Source organism: Gopherus evgoodei, chromosome 10 (assembly GCF_007399415.2).
Source record: "Gopherus evgoodei ecotype Sinaloan lineage chromosome 10, rGopEvg1_v1.p, whole genome shotgun sequence".
NCBI classification, from domain to species: Eukaryota; Metazoa; Chordata; order Testudines; family Testudinidae; genus Gopherus; species Gopherus evgoodei.
The window spans coordinates 17246887-17265924 of NC_044331.1; the positions used below are offsets into that span (position 1 = coordinate 17246887).

The following is a 19038-nucleotide window of genomic DNA, read 5'->3' on the forward strand; positions in this document are numbered from 1 at the left end:
TGTTTGTCCTCACTCTATCCTAATTCCTCCCCTGCTTGCACAGATTTGTTTTCCAACTCACCTAATACAGACTCAGTGCCTGCTATGATATCCTGCCAAGCTATCAATCAATTGTTGTCTTTCACCTACCATATTTCCACCCATTGTTCCACTCAGGCACTAGATTGACACTTTTAGTTCTCCTCACACCCTTACAAACACATTACACAACTCTCATTCTTAAGTATAGGAAGTCTCTATTTCAGTGTGAACATTCATGGCTTTATAAAACAGCCATTTCTTTTGTCTCTTCCCCCAACTGCTGTGTTTGTCCAGACACAAAAAACAATCACATACATTGAAAGAATGACTTAGTTTAGAATACAGGATGCACCAAAACAAAGAATAAAAGTAAATAAGTGTGACATTTCTTGAATAGGTTGCATCAACTCAATGGCTGCTGTCTGTGTAAAGAGGAAGAGGTCTTAAAAATCTAAAGGTGTTTTGCACAGAAAACAAAAAAGAGAACAATTTCAGGCTACACACAACCACGTTTCCTTCTTCATTTTTCTCCCTCTCTCTGTTATTTCTCATTGTAAAATGATTTGGGATACAGTTTGCATGACAGAGCCTTTGCAAAATAAAGCTGCATTGTACTGTATCTGCAACATGCTAACAACGAATGTGTGAACTAAATTTTCAAATGTGGCTAGCAACATTTGTGTGCATCCTCCTTACACGTGCAAAAAAAAATTCATTTGCATGTGGAAAATGCATAACCGTAAGGATATGTCTCTGTTTTCAGCAAGCGTGTTTTGAGGTCACCATTTAGAAACAGTATTGGGGGTAGCCGTGTTACTCTGTATCCACAAAAACAAGGAATCTGGTGGCACCTTAAAGACTAACAGATTTATTTGGGCATAAGCTTTCATGGGTAAAAACCCACTTCTTCAGATGCAACAGATGTTTCTCGTTTAGAAACAGTGCTCCCAAATTATTTTGGTGTTCACATTTCTTATGCATCTTTCTGATGGGTCCTTTCAGAAGCTGGCGTTGGCCTAGGAATTGGTTTGTGCAGTGTCCCTTATGCCCAATGCATTTCCGGGATATTTATCCATACCCTCTCACCAGGCTCCGTGGCTCATATGGATGGGAGGCTCAGGTACGTTGAATGTTTTTTTATCAGAGAACCTTTCAGAATGAAAGTTTTGCATTCCCCTGCCAGATAAGCTCTGTCATCTTAGATGGAACTCCCATCTGTCCAAGCAGGAGGCTAAGTTTTGAAATATACAGGAACAAGTATGGGCTGGCAAGAAATGGGATTATAATCCAGGAAAATAGGAACTGTGAATGAAAAGAGATACATGAGAAAATTGAGGATCAAACTAAGACTGACCTAAATATTGACAATGTCTGTCATGGGGCCAAACGCTGCCCTCTCTCCCACACAAAGTTCAAGTAAATGGGCTTTGCAGTACTTGGGCTTTTAGATGGGGTTGATGGAAGGAATCGTTTCTGGGGCGTTTATTCCCCTGCTACAGGAGAAATGACTAGAAGATCCGAATAGTCACTGATCCACTGGCCCTGCCCCTTTCTTTCCCTCCCCTCCCCAATACTTGTGTGCACCTACAGTGTTCCTGGGTGCAGATGGCATTGCAGAGTCTTGCACATGTTCCCCAAATTCTATCCCCTACTGTATGATAGAAATACAGCTTTGCTGTGTCAGGGACCTTCCACACCAACAGAAATTTATCCCATTGGATTTGAGAGCTTCATTGCCACAGGACAACGTTAGGAGGACCTGGTACGTTGTGGGTATTTAGAGTTGTGCAGAACTCAAAGGATTTTTGTTTTAACACTGGTTCTGCACCCTGAATGTATCTGGAAACTCAGCTGAAAATGCCACAAATTCTGCAACATTTGAATTGAAACTTTGAAACCCTCAGCACCCATGTGCATGTTTGGGACAGAGGGGAGAGAGGGCATGATAGTACCCAGCTGTGCCATGCTGGAACTTCCTTAGGAAAGACTCAGAGTTCAACCGTGAACAGAGCTTCCAATAATTAGTATCTAAAAGCTGATTATTAATAAGTTGTTCTTCGGCATTTAGTATAAAGGACAGACACCGTATTATGGAGCAGTGTTGTTGGTCCCAGGATATTAGAGAGACAAAGTGGGTGAGGTAATATCATTCATTGGAAGCAGGTCCAATAAAAGATATTACCTCAGCCAGCTTGTCTCTCAAGCACTGTTACCGTCCTTTCTGCCCTTTCAGTGCAAGTAGCAGACTTTTCACAAACAAGAAGTGAAATGCTACATTGTAGGCAGGAAGGAAGTTGTGGGTGTAAACAGCACGCAACAGGACAGCCTTCTGTGTCATTTTCTGTCTGTCTTGCCATTATAATACAAAACATGCACTGTGGGAAGTGCAGAGAATTCAGATTTATGGAGAATGCACCACTGAGGAAACGTCATGCCTCAGTGCTGATTCCCTTCCCATTTTCTGGGAAGGGACCCAGTGAAACACACTAATTTAATCTGTGACCATAACAAAGCTCAACCACATGAATGTATGTTTCTTGCACAGTTACAGTCATGATAGAACAATATGCTAGAAATAACAATGTAAAGTCTGCTCTTCTTGCTGGATTATTATTTTTTTTTATCCCTTCGTAGGTGTGGAGATGAAATCATAGAAATTAATGAAGCACCAGTCCAAAATATGACACTTAATGAAGTTTATGCTGTTCTAAGCCACTGCAGTCCTGGTGCTGTGCAGATTATTATTAGCAGACACCCTGATCCACAGGTAGCATTCCACATTCTTCTGATTTTGAATAAAGCAAATATTGACAAACTAACACTAATATTGGTAGCAGAATTGGTATAAATCAGTTTGGCAAATAACATGCCGATGTACATGCAGGACCTCTGGTTTTACCTAAAATATAGGGTAAGGTACAAACCCAAGATATTTAAATTCAAAATAGTGTGCTGTCTTATTATAGAGATATATGTGGTGCAAGGATCAGTGAAGACAGTGTCTGACATGAGTGTTCACGTGCTTTGAATAAACAACGTAAGGAAACAGGTTTTCAGGAACAATGATATACAACATATGCTTCTGTTATAAACATATAGTTAAGGGTTAATGTCTCTTTTACCTGTAAAGGGTTAATAAACAGGGACCCAAACACCTGACCAGAGGACCAATCAGGAAACAAGATACTTTCAAATCTGTGTGGAGGGAAGCCTTTGTTTGTGGGTTTTGGGTTTGTGTATTGTTCTCTCTGGGTCCTGGACGGGACTAGAGGTGCAACCAGGTTTCTGCCAATCTCCCAGGTACTGTCTCTTATCTATTCAGAATAGTTAGTAAGTAAAAAAGGCGGTTATAGTCTTTTAACTTGTTTTCTTATTTGCAGATGTGTACTTGCTGGAAGTAGCTTAAATTGTTTCTCTGCTGGAGAAAGCTTCTTTCTATTGTCTATAAGCTATAAAAACCCTGTATATTTACCACCTTGATTACAGAGACAAGTTTTATGTTTTTTCTTCTTTTATTAAAGTTTTCCTCTTTTTTAGAATCTAATTGATTTTTTGGTTATCTTTTGTAAAACTCCAGGGAAGGGAGTCTGCACTCACCAGGGAATTGGTGGGAGAAAGGAAAGGGAGGAGGGAAGAAAAACCTGCTCTCTGCGTTTATCTCTGTATCTCTCTCCGGGGAAGAAGGGAGGGGGAAGGAGTGATTCAAGGAGTTGAATCATGGTGGTCTCCTAGTGTACCCAGGGCGCGAAAGAGCTGGGAGGAAGAAAGGAGGGGGGAAGGGAAATGGTTTATTCCCCTTTGTTGTGAGACTCAGGGAATCTGGGTCTTGGGGGTCCCCAGGGAAGGGTTTGGGGAGACCAGAGTCTATCAGGCGCTCTACCTAAGTCCTGATTGGTGACAGCCTATCAGATCTAAGCTGGTAATTAAGCTTAGGAAAATTCATGCTAGTAGCCATATTTTGAACGCTAAGGTTCAGATTTGGGAATTATACTATGACAGCTTCTTAGAAAACAAGAGTATCTGAAACTCATTCAAGTGAAACTTCTCATTGAGGAGTAAGAACCGGGAAAGATTAAATATACACCAAGAATAGAATGTGAAACTCAACAGTATTGATTTTAAGCCTCTCTCCCAGAACGTAATTAAAAGTCAGCGTTTTGATTTGATTGAATTTTACGCAGCCAATTCTTGTTATTATATTGAATGATATGAAAGAAATATTTTGTCCTTATGGGAATTTTTTTTCAGAAATGTTTTTAATAGTCTGTCGGACCTATTAACTGGGTTAATCTGTGCACCAAAAAAATACACCATCCAGATACCTTATAACGGCAACCCCAGAACTGTGCATCTTGTACAATGGATAAGCTACCCTTTATTCTTGAAAAATGTCCCATTTATCTAGATTGTCAATACAGAGGCTTCAGCTGTACTGAATATATGTTACTGATTAAAGGCCCCAAAACCCTTTCTCATGCATGTAATCCATGCTCACATGTTTAGGCCTATTAGGTTCATTGAGACCACTTGCCTGAGTAAGGACTATTTTTGTGAGAAAGGCTTTGCAGGAATGGAAAGTTGTGTGGTGAGCCAATCTTTTGGTGAGCTTTGCAAGAATGACACAATATTTTATAGGTATCCGAACAGCAGCTAAAGGAAGCGGTTTCACAAGCTGTGGAAAACAACAGATTTGGAAGGGAGAGGCAACAATGGAATACTGAAGGTAAGGGAATTCATTCAGCTGGCTGAGACAATATGACTTAGTGTTGACAGAGATATCAGACTAGTTAAGTAACCTGGCTGGGGCAGAAGGGAAAGGTGGAAAGAGCATAGAGCTATACTATTGAAGTCCATCCTGAGAGATACTGCCAGAGAATGGTGTAAAAAGCTCAAGACACCGGTTTGACCTCCAACGGTATGTCTACAATGCAGCTCAGGTAGACAGGCTTGTATTGTGGGGGCTTGAGCTAGCACACTAAGACCAGCAGAGTGGATGGTGCAGCTTGGGCAGAGACTGGGCTTGGTATGGTGGTGATGAGCACGGGCTGTTAGTCGGAGTCTCTGTCCAAGCCACAATGTCTGCACTGCCATTTTTAGCATGCTAGCTTGAGCCCTGCTAACATGAGTTTGTCTGCCCAGACTGGGAGGCTTGTTCCCAGCCGCAGTGTAGACATACCCCAAACATTGTGAGACTCAGCTCCAGTGAAGCTGATGCTTTGTGGCACCCCCGCCCCATTTCCTGCCCTTGCTGTACTCAGTATTTCACACCCTGTCCTAAAACCAGCCTTTAACACGCTTCACAAGAATGTTCTGTTTTTCTGGTAAGAACAGCCAGAGCAATACGCTGCCATTTGGGAGGACTGAATTTGGGTTTGATCTTCACACTGGGAGTGCCGCAGAGGTAGCAGGCTTGGTTCTAGGGGTGGACAGTGCCCAGCTCTATCATCCTCATGCTGAGTAACACACTCTGTTCGATTGATGGAGCAACACTGGTGGGCTCCCAGAAGAGCTGCATCCTTGACTTAAAGGGATAGACTCAGATGCTGGGCATGAGGTACAGCATGGGTGACAAGGGGTAACATTTTCAAACTTTAGTGGGATTGCACCACTGAAACTTTTTCATTGTGATTTCACTTTCCATTTCTGACTTACTTCCTGTCAGAAACAGACTAGATAATGTTCCCTTCACACTTTTCTTAACCATTACATTTTCTTGTGCTCACTTCCTCTGGAGCTTGTTCAGATTTACTACCCCCCTGGCTGAAGGTATCTGACCCAATGTCAGCAGATCAATAATGCAGTATTAGTGTAACATGCAGCCTATCCATGGATGGGATAAGCACCCCATTTCCCTTGTTGCCAAAGGCACACTAGGTTCCCCTTAGGGCTACTTGCCAAGTCCCAGAATGGAGTGCTATTATCGCAATGCTTTATAATACGAGATACATTTCACCTTCCCTTTCTTTACTAACAGGGTAAACAGGAGAACAGTATATCTGGGCAGTACTGTTTGTGTCCAATAATTAAATGATTCCTTGATCTAAAAAGCCTCCACAAATGCTTCGCCTCCTTTTCGCTATGGTACACTGATCAGATTGCTATACTCAACTGGTTTAGTTTTACAGTGGATTTGATTAACAATCCTAGAAGAAAATGCTTTGAATGTATCTGAGTGTTTTCATCAAAGTATAGGCTGCATTTTATATATTTTAATCATGTTGCTGATACAGGTGTTAAAAGACTGGAAACTAGCTGGCATGGCCGATACCAGCATGAAAAACACATTGAGAAGAACACTACTTATTGCAGCCGCAGATCTCAGAAGCTAATGACCCGTTCCAGCAGTGACAGTAGTTACAATCCCAGGTCATCTTGCAGTAATGGCACCCCATACCAGCGTGCTGACTTGAAGGCAAAAGTACACAGCATTGATGTACCAATTACCAGACAGCCTGGCTTGCTGGATTCATTGTCCAGAACCAGTTTGGAGAACCATTCCCCTCCCATTGGCAATGAAGCAGGCCATCTCTCTCAGAACATAAAAAAATCTATGGAGATTCTTGTTAGAAAACCTAAATCGTCAAAGCCCAAACCTCCACCAAGGAAGTATTTTAAACAAGACTGCACAGACACTGACCAGTGTAACACAGAGGTGAAAGGGAAACCTATGCTACAAGACGATGGGAGCCCATCTTCTGCCAATGTTCAGGTGAAGTAAATCCTGCATAGTTCTCAGGGTTTTTAGGAGAAACAGCAGGATTTTTTTCTTTTAGAATAGTTTTATATTTGGAAGGTAAAGTGATACGTTATCTGTTTAGTGAAATTTGAACCTTAGTTCTAAATAGGACCCCCCCAAATGAGGGACGCTAGGCAGAGGAATGCTGTAATGCATTTGTACTTCACTTCTGGAAAACTGTGTTCAAATCCAAACGCAGACAGGAGTGAGAATAAATGTGAAGTTCTCCCAGAGTCCCCTAGTGAACATCCCTCATTGGTACAAAACCATTTTGAGCATTTGGCAGTCTCTGGTCACTCTGGACTTGAAGACCAGTGGGCTGCAGACAAGGATTGGGATAGTTTGCACCACTTCTACTGTCAAGTCAGTGTAGTTACTCCCTAACTCCACAACATCAAATGCAGAGCCAACCCATTCAATAAACAGTGAGATCAGTAAACTACAAGAACAATAATGTGAAACAGTTACCACACTAGCATGCTCATTGGAGGAAATAAACTGGTATTAGTAACAGTGGGAACAGTTTGCCCAAAATCCCTAATGTAGACAAGGCCTAGATGCTTTAGCTATATGGTTAAACTAACCATGGACTCTCTCCCCTATTTGTTGATTAATTTAGCTCTTTTGAAATATTTTAAAATTAGATGAATTACCTTACACAGTCAGATGTACATCCCTCCTACCCCCAAAAGAATTAACAGAAACAGAGAAACAAATTTGAATAAATGTGTACAGTTCTGTGATGTGTGTGTGGAAACTGTGTTGTGGTTTGTTTAAAAAAGGAACCCATTTACACAAGGTTTAGTAATAGGCTAGTAGAAATTAATAGAATTTAGTGCCAGGTGAAACAAGCAAAACTGAGCAACCATGAAAATAAACCCACACAACAGTAAAGGCCTTGGTTAAAGTATAGCATAAAGCTAACTAATAAGGACATTGCCGCTTAGCATCTAAAATAAGGAGACTTCTTTCCTATCATCTAAGATGGAGTGCAGTAGAAATATATGCATGCACACCAACAGCTACTCTACAATCAGCTTTGTTGGAGAAAACAGCTAAGACAAGGAGAAACAGCTTCTCGAGGTCCCATTTAAAGCAAGTAATTATTTGAGCTGAGAAACAATGCAATTCTTGGTTATTAAGCTGCAAGTGTAATTCTGCAGTGATAAGGGGAACAAAAGAAATCCTGAGATCAGTATACACAAACCAAAATTTAGTGCAGTCAAAGAAAGATTCCCTGGAAAGACTTTTGATGTCTCTTAAGTAGGTGGCTGCATAGAAAACAAGGTTCCTACTTTTCAAAATGTATTTCAGATAATTAAGTGAAAGATTTATTAGTGCCCTTCTCTATTTTTCTTTATTCTCAAACGTGTCGTATTGCTCAATTTGAGACGTACTGGCCCCGGTTGTGTGTGCGGTGTCTGCAGATTGTGAGCTTACTTTTTTCAAGCCAAAATTATTTGATTTAAAATGTTGTGCTTTAAACTGTAATATTTTACAGATCACAACTATTATTTACAAAGCACCGGTGGTGTACTTAGCACTGTGTCAATACGCAAGTAGATACAGTCCCTACCAGCCAGGAGCACACAGTCAGTTGATCCAGTCATCTGTTTCAGAATCCCCATTTCGTTACAGTTGAAGATCTGGGTGCACAGTGTTACACAAGATCAGGCTCCTAATTGGAAGAAAGCTGCAAAGCTACTAAGATGCAAAGCTGGTTGCATTAGAATGCTTAAAATGAATTTGAATCTGGATAATTTACTTTCTGTCCCTATGCAAATCATTCATTATTACTCTAACCATTTGCACTATTATCATGTGGTCTCAAGCGAGGGATAAGCACACACTAAGATGCTTGTTTAGGTAACGCCATATTAAAAAGACAGAAGTTGCTCTTGGATGACTGAACACCCTCCAGAAGGTGATTAGAAAGTGAACCCAGACTGAGACTACCAAAGCCGGTGACGATCAGGGTCTTGACAGAGGTAAACTCTTCACTGGACTAGTGAGGATTAAGTGCTAACCCATCACTGTCAGAATGCTCAGGAGTTGCCAGGCAGTCCGATGTTTACAGGATAATCTCACTTTTCTTTCAGAATTTCTCCCTCTTGTCCATGGTTCCTGTGAGTCACACTGGAGCTCTGGCAGATGGTAACTTTGTGACGTTAGTTCCGTAGTAATCTGGTAATTGTAGAGCATCTGCAAATGGCTGCCTCCAGTGGCATCTACTAAGACCTCAGACAAAACCTCTCATTCTGCATTTCCAACCAAGAACAAAAGGGGAAAAACTCTTGACGTTCCAGCCATGAATTGGGCTCATTACAATTTTGTGTTTGGAGGTAAAGGCCCCACACAGAAAAGCACTGTGTAAAATAAAGACAGACGCTAGACAGTTCATTTTCTGTCTCTGCTTAACTGATTTGCAAGAGATTACCGTGTGGCTGGTTTTAGAAGTCTAAAGTTGTAGCAGCCAATATCTTGCTTCGTTGTGGTACACAACACAAACAATCCATCAAAATTTGAGATGTTAACAAAAAAATTTCCAATGTGTCTACATGCATACATAAAATATTTTGCTCCCTTTCCTGGAGCACAGAACAAATCAGTATTTCTGCTGTTTAATATTTATTCTCAGATTAAACACAAGAACATGAAGAACATTTTTCTACATCTCATATACAATGTGGTTTGTGTGATTATGTTTTGACATAGTTCTATTTCCTGTTTATTCCACAGGAAGCAGGAGACCTGCTGCTACAGGGAAATAAAACAGTTATAACACACAGTCTCTCTGCAACTTCTGTAACACCAAGAGGTACTGAACACTCAGCTGCAGTGTCAGCAGACGGAGACCAAGAGAGGAAAGCAAACCTAGGTAGGTGTTTCATTCCATTTGCTTCAAAAGCAGGGTTAATGAGTTTTGCATTCATTTCAATTCCATCTTTAAAAAACAGACTAAATTACTGGGTGAACAGACACATTTCTACACAATTGTGCATTAACTACCTCTGACTCAAAGTGTGAATGACACCAAAAGATGAATAGATTGTCTGTAATTAAAGAGAATAAGTGGTAATAGGCGTACAAGAATCACTAGTTATTTTCAGACGATACTTTATTTGTTTATATTAAAAACTGAGTGCTACTGAATTTTATTTTTAGCATGTACCACAGGACATTTTTGATTTATAGTTTCAAAACTGAACTGCATGTATTATAGATAATTGACATAAAGTTGATGCCCTGTTGATTCTGTTAGTGAAATGGTAGCTAGTAGTATTTAAAATGGCAACCGTTCCTGAGCAGTTATTCTTTTCATTGTACTGAAATAAATTTTCATAAAAAACCCCAAAACCTTCACCACTGTCCTGTCTGCACCAATAGTCAGTAAGAGGTTTAATAAGTCCATGATATATAAAACATCCTACATCAAAGATAAAATGGTATACACTAGGGAAGTGCACGGATCCATTTGGAGAGACATATAGACACATCAATCAAAGATAGGTCTCAGAGATAATGTTTAAAGAACCTGCTTTAAAATGCAGAAAGGGAAGAATAACTTTTTTTATCTGCTGCGACACCAGCTAGTTCAATCTGCTGTAGTTGAGATGAGATAAATTTAGTCTTATATTTTAACATGACAGTGCTGTAGCATGTACAATGATTTCAGTGTCCCAGGATGTCAGGAGAGAGGCTTACCTGCAGAGGTTACATGTCCCTTGAGGGAAGTGACCAGCACCGAAGAGCCTGGGTTTGCAGCTAAATCCAGTATCAGCACAAGACGGCTTCTGTCACAGTGAAACAGAACTTTAGATTAAGAGTTGTAACCTTAAATAACCTGTTGGAGGCTTGAGTGTAGAGAAGCCCACAGGCAGTGAAGCAGCAGTGATAAATGCAAAGGGATATATGGAGGGAATGAAAAGAAAGCTTATGTATAATAATTATTTCTACAACACAGGGAATCCTATCTCATCAATACAAAGGCCTGTACTTAGAAGACAACCACGGGTAGATTACAGTCTTGATACTACAGCAGAAGATCCTTGGGTTAGAATTTCTGATTGCATCAAAAGCTTGTTTAATCCTACTATGAGTGAAGAAAACAGTCACTTAGATTTAGACCCCAACAACACCACAAATGAAGAAAATCAAAGTCCCAGCTGTCCAGAGGTAGTGCTGCAGAAATCAGAAGCAGAAGCAGATGGTTCAAAAGGACACAACTCAGATGAAAGTGACACTGGGAAAAAGGGCCCTCCAGTAGCACCTAAACCAGCCTGGTTTCGCCAAAGTCTAAAAGGTTTGAAGAAAGGAAATTCACATATTAACACATGGGCAGATCAAAGTTCCATTGACCTCCAGAGTGTTTCTGGCAAAGAACAGGGCTCTGGTATATCCCGGGCCTCACCCAGAGGATCATCAATAAAGCAGAGAATAAACTCCTTTGAAACTTTCAGTGCTCCTCAGTCACCTGAAAAAGGAAATAGAAAACCCAGCCCAAAGCCATCAGTCCGGAAAGAAAATTCTCCCAGCCCAAAGCCATCAGTCTGGAAAGAAAATTCTCCCAGCCCAAAGCCATCAGTCTGGAAAGAAAATTCTCCCAGCCCAAAGCCAGCAGTCTGGAAAGAAAACTCTCCCAGTCCAAAAGAGCCAGAATCACCTGCAGTTCATTTAAACCAAGGCCCTTACAATGAAGGTTCTGATAACAACCAACTACAATCAACTCCATCTGTGGTTACAGTCGAGACTCTGAGCCTAAATAGGTCCTGCTCTCCCAAAGAGGCACTCACTCCTAGTCCAAAGAGAAGCAACAGCACAAGTACTGAAATTTCCTTGGATTTACTACCTTCACAAGCCACTGAACTTCACTGTCCAGTAGCAAAAGCACAGACCCAAAGAACACGAAGCTTCCCCCTTACTGCTAACCAGTCTTGTGAGATGATGAAGACAAATGATGAAAAATACAGCAAAATCCATTCCATCAGCAATCAAGTGTCATCTGCTTTAATGAAATCTTTGCTTTGCCTTCCTCAGTCTCCGCTCTTTTCTGGGAACAATCCATGGAGCACTTTGGAAACCTCATCTCAGCACGCCATGGAAGAGAATGGGACCCCTCCCTCATCTACGAGTGAGAGTCATCATTCAGACACTGGATTTTCCCTGAAGTAAGATACCATATTAAAGTTCCCCACACACTACACAAAGCAATTTGCACCTCAGGCAATTTGGATAGGAGTATAGGTTGCTTAGAGTGTAGACAGAGTTGTTAAATCTTCAGAGGAATGTAAAGGATCAGTTGAATGCATGCTGCCATCAATAAGATTTTTAAGCTTTTATGCTGCCAGCTTCTTTGAGCCACAGAACAATATCCCTAGGTTCTCCATAGTCGGAGCCAGAAGAATGGACCCAAAACTGCTAAACCCAGTATTGGGACAGTTTCAAGAGTAAGTCCATATAGCTGCTCCTACCCCTTTATTTCAATGCTACCAATTTGCCAACATTTGAGGCCAAGTTCTGCTATTATATTAGCGCACTGATGGTCTTTTGGGATCAGTAAAGGAGAAGGTCTGACTCCTGCTGCACCAGAAAAAGTAGCCAGCATGGGTTCCATAACTTCCCCAAAATAATGAATTGCACGTCCCCAGAGAGGTCTTGCCTCTTATAAGGATTTGCCCTACTCAGGTTGTCAACATTAGATTTTTTTTAATAATCATTTTTTCATATCTTATAAATATCTAACCAGGTGAGGAATCTAGAAAAGAATAGCTAAATAAACTGAAATTAAAAAGTTGGGAAGTTATTTTAAAAGCAGGATGTGAACCTCTCAAACATTGCCTCATGTTCTTCAAGGGTGTCCTAGTATGTAATTCAAATATATTGTACCGAAAATTTTTTAGTCTAGTCTCTGTTTTGCAGACATGCCCTCTGTGCTGCTAGTTTGATATGACAGTGTCATTAAATAAAGAGGGGGAAGCTATGTGCTTAACAGCTTTTGCAAAGGTTATAGTTTGTGATGAACTAATGTCCTGGGCCTTGGGGTTATGGTTTGGATAAGCATCTGCACTCTCAGATACACATCTGAACCTTTTGTAACTGCAAAAGTGGGATGGGTATTTCCAAGCTCAGATTTGAAACACAGTGAAAACAACCTCTCTCACAAGAGTCTGATATATTTACAAGAGTATGGGACTTTTGCCACCCGTTTCCAATCGCAGATATAACTAGGAAGTCTGGAGTCATGTTAAAAAAGAAAAAAAAAGTTATCTGGACTTTTTTTCAATGCCCAGGAAAGGTTCAATTTGAGTTGGGGCAAAGTTTCAAGAGGACTCTTATTCCTTCATGTGAATGCTCACACAAGTGTGTCATCACTGAAGCACAGGGTGACCAGACTGCAAGTGTGAAAAATCAGGACAGGGAGTGGGGGGTAATAGATGCCTATATAAGACAAAGCCCCGAATATCAGGACTGGCCCTATAAAGTCAGGACATCTGGTCACCCTACTGAGGCAGCAACCCTGCCACCTCTTGGTATGTTACATAGTAGGCATTACTAGGAACAAATAAATAGAGATCTGAACCGCTTGGCCCATTACCAGTTAAAATCTAGTATGATCAAAAGATGAAGATTCCAGAATTGCCTGTTCTGTGCCACAGTGTGGAAGCTGCTATCACAAATTAATATTGCTTTTTTCCCTTTTCAAAATGGGAAAGCCTCTCTGAACTGAGAGACTATACGGTGAGTTTAACAGACAGAGGGAAAGAGGAAGAGAAACAGGAACACTGTTCATCTCAAGCATCTAGTGTGTCTGGGCAGTCAGTCATCTCTCTGCTTTCCCCTGAAGAATTAAAGAAGCTTATAGAAGAAGTAAAATCACTAGATGAGGCTACCTTAAAGGTAAGTCCACTTTTCTGTGCACTCTATTCTGAAAGAAAAGTGTTTAATTTTTGCTATGTGAAATTCTTACAAACACAACACCAATATCAATATGTAACAGTAATGCTCAGTTTTCAGCCATGAAGCTCAAATCACTTTACAAAGATGGCTAAGAATTATCAGCCCGATTTTACAGATGGGATAACTGAGATGCATAGAGGGCAAAGCCAATGTTTTCAAAAGTTTGCATCAATTTTAGGTACCTAACTAGGAGTACCTTAAAGAGGCCTGATTTTCAAAGGCAACGAACACCCAGTTGACTCAACAGGAGTTGTGGGAGCTCAGAAAAGCTGAAAAAATCAGGCCTTAATTGTCTCTCATTTGGGCAATCAATAGCGATGGACATTTCTGAAGACTTTGGTCTAAATGGCTTGGTCAAGATTATATAAGCAGAGGAAGCACAGAGAATAAAATCCAGGCATTCTCACTCTTAGTTCAGTGGCCTGTCCACCAACCTATGCATCCAGCTACAAAAAAGCACATTGTTATGAGACAAGTGAAGATAAATCAATCAGTTTCTCTTAAGAAAAGGTGTTATACCTGAATCCTTAAGAACACTGTAGTATGTGCTACTAAAAAAAAAAAAAAAAAAAAAAGGCAATTTTCCGTCATATTAACTGTAATCTAAAAGGGTAACAGACTGAAACAGCTCATTCCAGGATATTGTTACAATTAAAACTTTAACAAAATGTACATTAATATAGCAACCCGGCTTAGAAGTAATTTTTGAGCCATAGACCATTATTCATTGAGTAGGATGAGTTGTAGATAACAAAAGTTTTTTCCTCTCACAGATAGAAGACCATGTACATAGTTCTCACCATTGAGCCAATACTATTTTCTATATCTATTTCAGTAGTGATCAGTGATCTTTAATATATTGTAATTTACAGCACATTCATTGAAGCAGCAAAACTTTTAGACACAAACTCATTCATGAGATATGATACCCAGGTGAAGTTAGCCCATTAAATAAAAACAAATACAGAGTTTTCTTAGCATCTAAGTGCCACTGCAGAATACACAGTGGATACAGGAGAAAATATACATCTTCTGGTAATCTTAAATTATAGTAGGATGCGTCTGAAATTATTTTTTTTTCTGTGTTTAGCAATTTGATGATATTCAGGTTACAATTTTGCATAAAGAAGAAGATGCTGGTCTTGGATTCAGCCTGGCAGGAGGAATCGATCTAGAAAACAAAGTTGTTACTGTAAGTAGTATCACTCTCATAAAATACTCCCAAAATAAACATTCAGTCTAAAAAGAGGTAGCAGAAAAAATGGAATGGGTTGAAAAGAGAACGTCAAAAATGGAAAAGGTTTGGAAGCTAAGACCTATGAGGACAGATTAAAGAAACTGGGCAAGTTCAAGGCTAGAGAAAACAAGAATACGATGGGAATGACAACAGGCTATACACAAAGAAATATTAAAAAATTAGAGCTGGCCAATGTAGTTTCAACTGGAAAATGTTTTTTCTCTCTCTCTCTCTCTCAAAAAAAGGGGGGGTTCATCAAAAATGAAAACTTTCTGCAGAAAAATATTGGAAATGGAAAATTTTGAAATAAAATTTCAATTTTGAATTGAGGTTAATGTCATTTCATTCGGTTTTCCATTTTTTTTTTCAGATTTTTGAGTTTTCCCCTTTTTGTCACCTTACGCAAACAAACAAACAAACACACAATATCTAGGTTTCCCCACATCTTTTCCTTTTCCTACTCTGTAACTTTTCGAACTCTGAAAAAGTTTGAGCGACAAAAAGAAAAATGGAATTAATTTTGCCATTCCATTTTTTCAGAACGACATTTAAAAAAAAATGTAGCTCCTTAACAGTACCCAGCAACCCTACATAAGCAGCATAGGGCATGAAATGGAAAAGAATTTATGGTGCCAGAAGATAATTAGCAAATTGGAATGAAATGTTGCCAGAAAACTGGGATTACCATGCCTATTTTAAGTGCCATGGGATATTTAATCATCAGTAGTGATGAAGGCCTTCAAGAGCACAATACCTACTGCAGCATAGATTCAGCATGGACTCAGTGGAAGATGGTCATCTACTAAATAACCAGTCCGTCTTTTCAGACTCCTGATTCTCTCTTTCTCTCTTTTTAAGTCACTGGTGCAGGTTCAGGACAAGATGACTGACCTGGTTAAACTCTGTGAAATCTGATGGCTGATAGCATAAGGTGGTACTAGCCACAAGCCACCCAGTATCCCCTGTATCTTAATAAGCTTCTACCACAACAGTTACAATCCATGAGCCTTAAAAATCAGCTCTCTTTCTTGCTAAGAAATGAAAATGTGTCACATTTTAACTTTACTAACTGTGAGACTTAGTCACGTCTTCTCTTTTTTTGTGACGGCTGGGGTCTCTAATAGGTTCACAGAGTATTTCCTAATGGACTAGCATCTCAGGAAGGAACTATCCAGAAAGGAGATGAAGTCTTATCCATTAATGGAAAGTCTCTTAAAGGTGCCACTCACAACGATGCCTTGGCGATCATGCGCCAGGCTCGACTGCCAAGGCAAGCCGTCATAGTGACTAAAAAAGCTAAAGAGGAAGAAAAAAGTCTTAATGTTTCAGTTGACTCTACTACGTATTCTACAGAAAGTGAAACCTCAACAGAAGCTAGTGAGTACTCTACACCTGCATAAACCACATTCGCTACCTATCTAGATATTTATATACCTCCCTGTATATACCACCACAGAATCCTTGCCCTTTACAAAGGGTTGTATGGATTTAGCTAGACAAATCTTGGAGTTGTGATTAAAAGTTGGACAACTGTTTAAAAATCCGGGAAGTAGGCTTTAAACAACCTGTTACTCAGTTGATACTACTCTCTGCTGTCCAAAGTCCCAGTCCTGCAAAATCTATCAGCCGAATCAAGATTCTAGGTGTATATATAAAAAATCATTATGAAATTACAGATTGAAATCTATGCAGTCTTCAGTATAAATCAGAGTTGCAATTTTGTAACAAAATATTGACAATTTCATGCAAAACAACATATGCTATTTTATTCTGTATAATTATGCGGTAAATGCTGATTTGGGGCTCAGCTGTGTATGAACAAAAAAATTAATTAACATTGGTGGGGGAAGGTATGCTGGGAAAATGCAATAAAGTTATATATACACATTACATAAATCACTAAACTGCACCAAAAGCAAGGTTCCTCAAAATGGAGCTCTAAGAAAATTCAGATAATGTCAAGCATAGTTAACAGGATTAACTGCATGTGTAATGGCTACTCATGTGAGTAGTAGTAATGAACTTTCATTTTAAGCCCCTAAAAGTTCCTGTGTTGTGAAAAATATTTTATTTGAAAGGATACTTTCTCCAGATTTCCTAAATCATGCTCTGGCCTCCAACACAGCAGCTGGCTATATTCAAAATATATGGAGGACATACAGTTTTGTAGAATCATCTTCATTCTTAGGATTTTTGTTCAGAAGTCAGAGCTTTATAATCATATTTACATACCCCAAATAAACATTATTGGCTGTTTAGATAATATTACTTTTAATATTACCATCAGGTCACTTGTACCAAATACTTAATTTCGGAATATATACAGTGAATGGAAATGTTAATGTGTCTCTAGCATGTTTATGTAATTCAAGCAAATGCCGTTTACATTAAATCCAACCTATTCATTTGGCTCAGATTTCTATACACTAAAAATACATCCTCCCTGACCATAACCTTCTCTAGGAGCAATTAACAACTTTACAGTGAGCAAAAAGATGAAGAAAATGGTCATTTTCTGCCTTGTTTTGCGCTATCATTTACTTGCCTACAAAAAATTAAACAAACAAAAACTCGTTCTTTGTTCAGATGTTTTCACTTTTCAGAGTATTTTGTACCCCTCCTGATACCATTCTATTCCTTTCCAGCAACTGAAGACACAATCTGCACTGTAACTCTGGAAAAGACACCTGCTGGCTTAGGATTCAGTCTGGAAGGAGGGAAAGGCTCCATCCATGGAGATAAACCCATCATCATCAACAGGATTTTTAAAGGTAGAGATGTTTAAACACTCTGTCTCTATTTATTATTATATACACACACACACAGTCAAATCCTCAGCTGTGGTAAACTGGAGTAATTCCATTGAGCTACACCAGATGACGATCCCGTCCATGATAATTTTTTATTTAAACTGCAGCATTACATTTCGTTGTGCGGGATGAACTCCTTGCTTTGTAATTAGACCAGACGCATTTTATACCATTTATACAGAAACACACTTCTTCTTTTGCATGGAAATGGCAACATCTACAAGTTAGCTGAAAGGTTTGAAATCCATTTGAGGGCTTGAGAAGATGCAGCGTGCACTTTTGCTATACCTCCTGGAAATGAAAAGAGGGGGGGCACTTGTTCACAATGTGTTCAATGATTTGGAGGTCTCTGCATTTGCACTGTGGCAAATACTTGATTCTTTATTTTTGCATCAGATATGCACATCTTCCATGTAACATCCTGCTACAGCTATCCATAATTACAACAACAAAGATTTCCCCACACAAAAGAACTGAAGTAAATTCATTGTCTCCCCACAGGAGTTGCATCAGAACAAAGCAGCACTGTTCAGCCTGGTGATGAGCTATTGCAAGTGCACACAACTGTTATGCAAGGACTCACCCGTTTTGAAGCTTGGAATATCATCAAGGCATTACCTGATGGGCCCATCACTGCTATCATCAAGAGGAAAAATCCAAGTTCTGTTACCACTAAATCATCTGAAACTTTGCAAGGAGAAGAATGAAACTGCTGCCAATGTTCAAACAAAACAAACAAACCAACCCACAACATTTCATTACTTAAAGCTATTTACCAACACAGCAGAGATATTGTAGAAGTGCAGATGATCATATTGCAAGTTTTACAGATATCTTTGCAACCTCCAAGCAAGTTGTCCGGAATAAGAGACTGATATAAAATGCTCACAATTCCGTTTATAATATTCATAAGAAGCTGTTGAAAATTGTAGAAGGCTAAAAAAAGGTCTTAATATAATGAGTGTAATAAAATGTGTGAAAATTGCAGTATTCTCTATCCCATGTAAATCAATTTGATGGCATCACAGACTAGCGTGCAAAGTTAATTTAACCACCAAATCTGAGGAGAATTAGAAACAGGCCAAAAGCCTAAGGCAGATTCTCATTCCTTCTCCAGAGACTGACCAAACCCTAGCTGGGGACTCTGTAACATAAGGTAGCTCTCAGTGGGTGCAGAATAGAAATGGCTGGCTCCTAAATCTCCCTCCCCACAGCTTCCAGCACATGGGGAAGGGAGGAAGAGAGGGCAAGCAGCCAAAGAAGGATGGCTCTATCCA

The 19038-nt window shown here is 39.7% G+C and overlaps 1 protein-coding gene across 2 annotated transcripts in view; it reads left to right on the plus strand.

Moving 5' to 3' along the window:
- The window catches only part of IL16 (interleukin 16), a 48515-nt gene extending 29766 nt beyond the window's left edge, over positions 1 to 18749 (plus strand). Inside the window, exons 10-21 of one of the 2 annotated variants that reach the window (XM_030578393.1) lie at positions 1024 to 1141; positions 2656 to 2788; positions 4657 to 4744; positions 6252 to 6730; positions 9497 to 9635; positions 10722 to 11327; positions 11427 to 11925; positions 13471 to 13654; positions 14805 to 14906; positions 16076 to 16328; positions 17597 to 17722; positions 18263 to 18749. In XM_030578393.1, coding sequence (XP_030434253.1) covers positions 1024 to 1141; positions 2656 to 2788; positions 4657 to 4744; positions 6252 to 6730; positions 9497 to 9635; positions 10722 to 11327; positions 11427 to 11925; positions 13471 to 13654; positions 14805 to 14906; positions 16076 to 16328; positions 17597 to 17722; positions 18263 to 18468 — 2933 coding nt within the window. In that variant the 3' untranslated portion in view covers positions 18469 to 18749. Of the gene's footprint in view, positions 1 to 1023; positions 1142 to 2655; positions 2789 to 4656; positions 4745 to 6251; positions 6731 to 9496; positions 9636 to 10721; positions 11926 to 13470; positions 13655 to 14804; positions 14907 to 16075; positions 16329 to 17596; positions 17723 to 18262 lie in introns of both variants that reach the window. The other variant, XM_030578392.1, reaches the window with a different exon arrangement.
- The last annotated feature ends 289 nt before the right edge of the window (positions 18750 to 19038 follow it).